This window comes from Saccoglossus kowalevskii, chromosome 11 (genome assembly GCF_978046115.1).
Source record: "Saccoglossus kowalevskii chromosome 11, keSacKowa6.1, whole genome shotgun sequence".
In the NCBI taxonomy this organism is placed as follows: Eukaryota; Metazoa; Hemichordata; class Enteropneusta; family Harrimaniidae; genus Saccoglossus; species Saccoglossus kowalevskii.
Window position 1 is genome coordinate 20,570,004 of NC_140651.1, and position 3,956 is coordinate 20,573,959.

The following is a 3,956-nucleotide window of genomic DNA, read 5'->3' on the forward strand; positions in this document are numbered from 1 at the left end:
CTGGTTAATATCATTCAACACATTCCCATAACTTGTCACCATTTAGGCTCATGGAGGTCTTAGACGGAACTTGAGTCAGCGAATTGGCTATATGCGAATTGAATGTATAGAGGCTACGCCTTAAGCTCTTAAACTCCTCTGTAATTGGCTGTTGGAGAAGTGAATAAAGAGGTCTTGGTCTGTCGTGAGTGCTGGAAGACGAGGCGAGCCAACCTTGGAACAGTTCCTACTAGGCCGAGATTAGAAGTGACACGATTCCATTCTCTGTGTGTTTTGTTCAGTAAAAAGGTGGCGAATTCCCCGGACCCTGGTACCTCAGCATTAGTTTAATAACACGATAATTAAGCCTTGATATTTACCTGACACTAGTACATTGAGCAACATGCCGTAATGTTTAGTGGCGTCATTCTATAAGCAATCTAATTAGAAATGGTAGCACAGCAGATAATGAGAAAAAATGTAGGTTAATGTTAAGAAGTATACCAAAGACTATGCACGTTTAATTATTTTATTGGTATGCCGACATTTTGTAATACGGGCATGTTCTAATATTGTTAATCACAATGTTATGGATATACAACGAAACAATGAGAAGCAATTACACCACCCAATCCGTTCGCTGCCACAAAACTGTCAAGATCAAAAGATAATCGGCTGGATGTTGAGACAAATGGTGTGGAAGTGCTTGGTTGTTTATAAATGAGCGTTTCGAATTGATTTGGAGTAGGTGGACTTGGTTTCATATACGAAAATCCTGTTGAAATAAAAGGAGTCTTATCGATTATGGGAGATAAGAAGAAGACAACAACAACAGTAAAAACAATAAAGGCTATTATAAAGTGTTACATGGCATGGCACAAACATACTATGAATACAGTACGAGCAATGTGTTACCTCCAATGTCAACACCGCCACTAGGACCATACAAAAGGCTATCGCCCTGCAAATGAGAAACAATGAGCAATAAGAATGATTGATTTTTGTGTTAAAAACATGTATGGTTTATGTGTGTGTTTATCTATTTTTTTAAGGAGGAAAGACACATCTATCATTCACTGAAACACAGACGCTACTAACAGAGCAAATTCGCTACAACTACAAGTTCAAGTTAGAACTTTGCTAAGTTGAAATACTAAAACAAACTATTACATCTGTTCGAGAAACAGTCAAAAACATATGTTTGCGAGGAATGCGGACATGAATCACAGTTAAATCATCACAAATCTTCAAAATCACAAATTTATTTTCACCAAATGTAACTAAATGAAGATGTGAGCCACGATGGGGCAGCTTTGTTTTTGTGTAAGAAAGAAATCTAATCTAATAATAATGGAAGCAATAACCTCAAGCCTGGATATCCATTAATTAACTTGATAACAATGCTTCATTTTTGTCAGTCTAAATCAATGGGATTCTATGATAAAGGCTATTCGTTTCGATATTATGAAATTATTTCGCTTTTATGCCAAGTTAAATACAGTACTTTTACCTAGTAAAATCTCATTTATTAAAGTTATTGTACAAACATGAGTTATATAAACTATATAGTTTTCAATTTCATTCAACTTGTGCAAGTTATAATTCATGACATATGAAACTATAGAGAATACAAAGAAATATCTTTTTTTCTGTAATAATTATGAAAATAATCATTACATTAATATTACATTACGTTATAAATTATCTGTAATATATTTCTGGATATGTTCAGTTCTGTTTTTCAAACAACAAAAGAATTACCCTTTATAGTGTTATTGTGACAACATTGTGCTATGTGAGATGTGTGGTTTACGGTAGGGTTAATAACATATTCAAGTAGAATTCCTTACAGGGATATTTCCTTTTAGCCAGTTTAACCAATTGCCTCCTGGCGCATCTACATCTCGCATTACAAGAGTATACATTGCGGACTGTAATTTAAGAAAAAAAAATGTGTTAGGAAATAAATAAAAAACGACTGTTCTGCAATATATCAAATATTGTACATATTCGTAAATGTTTTCACCTGTTTACTCAACCATGAAACTCAGTGTTATTGTTGTGATATATGAGACGTGTTTCTTAATATTAAAACGTTAATTTGAAATATTGTCGATTATTGGATCTCTATTACCCTCAGCACACAGGAGTTCTTTCTAAGCATTTTTTATTGTGTTGCTTAATGCTGCAAAGAAATAAATGTGGCTTGCGTATATAGTATTGTCCATTGCTTAAGTATGCGTATGGAACTTCATATTTCGTAATTTGCCAATGCCAACTATTTAAATGTGAACACTGATGTGTTTTCAAAGTTATATAGCCTATTTAGCATGCCCACCCATTGAGTTTGAAAGTAGTATCCTGATTATGAAAAAAAAAGCCTGTTTAATTTTATGTTTTCGTTATTGATATAGTTGTTTGTTATATGTCGAGATGCCATTATGTGTATAATCGAGCAATTAACAGAACTCATCCTCCAAGATTTTATATGTACGTTCACTTGCTTCTTTATAGTCAGGGTGTATAATGCTAGCAGATTTACACAAAAACATTTGTTTAAGATAATGTCTTTAAGATTTAGTGGTGACCGATTTAAAGGAACAATATGGAACTTGTACAGACAGCTGTCTAGACATTGCGAGAAAGAACAAATGATGTCCACTACTGATACGCTAGAATTAAAAAAAAAGAATAACGTTAAGGCCACAAAGCACACAAAACATACATACGGTCAGAAACATGTTGGTAGTCAGTACTATCGATTTTCAACCCTCGAAATCGACTCGTACAAAATGCGTTTACATAGTTATATTGCTGCCTTGAGCTAATTCAAGCTGATAAAATATTGCAGATAAATATCACGCCTTCAACAGTCAAATATATAACAACTGAAGTACCTACTTAATAACTATATTTAAAAAAAACATCTTACCTCTGACAATCTATTATTGCTCAAAATACGTATTAAAATATAATATGAAATTACACAATGCATAGATACAGCATAATTTCTCGAAAACCAAAAGGCCAAATTGAGTCATACATTCAACACATTGTTATATAGCACAAGAGGTGATACCCACAATATCTGCAGTCGGCAATTTTACGTCAGGGGCTGTAGCGAGTGAATATGACTGTTCGCTAGCATAGCATGCGACTTGCAAGCCTGAGAAAGTCAACCTCAAATCATTGGAACATTGGCACCCTAGTGAATACGATACACTAACGAGAGCGATACAAATTGTCAGAAGATTCATCGTAGTTGGTGTGTGCTGTGGCAATACGATTCGCTCGTTTTATGTAAAATCGCGAAATTCAGTAGCTGGATCAGATTATTTGTGATCCGTTTAATATGCAGGTATATGTTGCCATAGAAACAGAATTCAGTAACCAAAAATACATTTGTTTTCCCGTTCTGCCTTTATTAATTTTACAGAGATAAGACTGCCTTTTAAAATTGTTATTTACAAAATTTCTTGCCTCACTATTTCTTCTCCTACCTTCATCTCCTAGAATGCATTTTACCGGTCAGTGACGCAGTTATTTGTTATTTAAGGTTTACCCGCTATATTCTTAGGTTTTACATCATGACATAGAAAGTAATGGTTAACCACCATTGACGCTGCAGGTCGGCGCCTTCTACACCGATCTGACGCATATCGCGCAAGGTGTGCCGGGAGTTTGTTCGAAATTTCGAACGTTTCGAAGTCAATCGTCGATTGTCACATATTTTACGGATATATTAAATCGTTTCAGAGACCTGTTTACTAAATAATGATAAATGAAACTTAGAAAATTTGTAAGAACAAACAGGACCCAAATTGCGCAAATTTACACTGCTAGTGTCTAGTTCGGAAGGAGTTCTACTCGTGATTTTATCGCGTTCAATGACGTTCTATTTTCGAACTCGTTAAAACCGGAAATTACACATGTACTTTCGAACTTCTGATTATCGTTATCATGTGTTAGTTTCTGTT

At 34.6% G+C, this 3,956-nt stretch overlaps 1 protein-coding gene across 2 annotated transcripts; it reads right to left on the reverse strand.

Annotated features, from left to right (window-relative positions):
- Nucleotides 1-494: 494 nt before the first annotated feature.
- Nucleotides 495-3,281, reverse strand: LOC100367117 (protein D2-like). Of its 2 annotated transcripts, none has more exons than XM_002734551.4 (4): nucleotides 3,063-3,281; nucleotides 1,830-1,910; nucleotides 895-940; nucleotides 495-754 (listed from the first exon to the last, which is right to left on the reverse strand). In XM_002734551.4, the coding sequence occupies exons 1-4, from the start codon at nucleotides 3,234-3,236 to the stop codon at nucleotides 567-569; spliced, it is 489 nt and encodes a 162-aa protein (XP_002734597.3). In that variant the 5' UTR covers nucleotides 3,237-3,281; the 3' UTR covers nucleotides 495-566. The 2 variants fall into 2 exon arrangements, with proteins under 2 accessions (XP_002734597.3, XP_077865226.1); XM_078009100.2 differs by lacking the exon at nucleotides 3,063-3,281 and adding an exon at nucleotides 2,912-3,054.
- Nucleotides 3,282-3,956: the final 675 nt, after the last annotated feature.

Excerpts from the sequence above, each read along its gene's own strand:
- LOC100367117 (XM_002734551.4), bottom strand. The coding sequence starts at position 3,236 with ATGAATCTTCTGACAATTTGTATCGCTCTCGTTAGTGTATCGTATTCA. Across the intron at positions 1,911-3,062 it reads AATTGCCGACTGCAGATATT|TCCGCAATGTATACTCTTGT; the intron begins GTGGGTATCACC and ends CTTAAATTACAG. Across the intron at positions 941-1,829 it reads GGCTAAAAGGAAATATCCCT|GGCGATAGCCTTTTGTATGG; the intron begins GTAAGGAATTCT and ends TCTCATTTGCAG.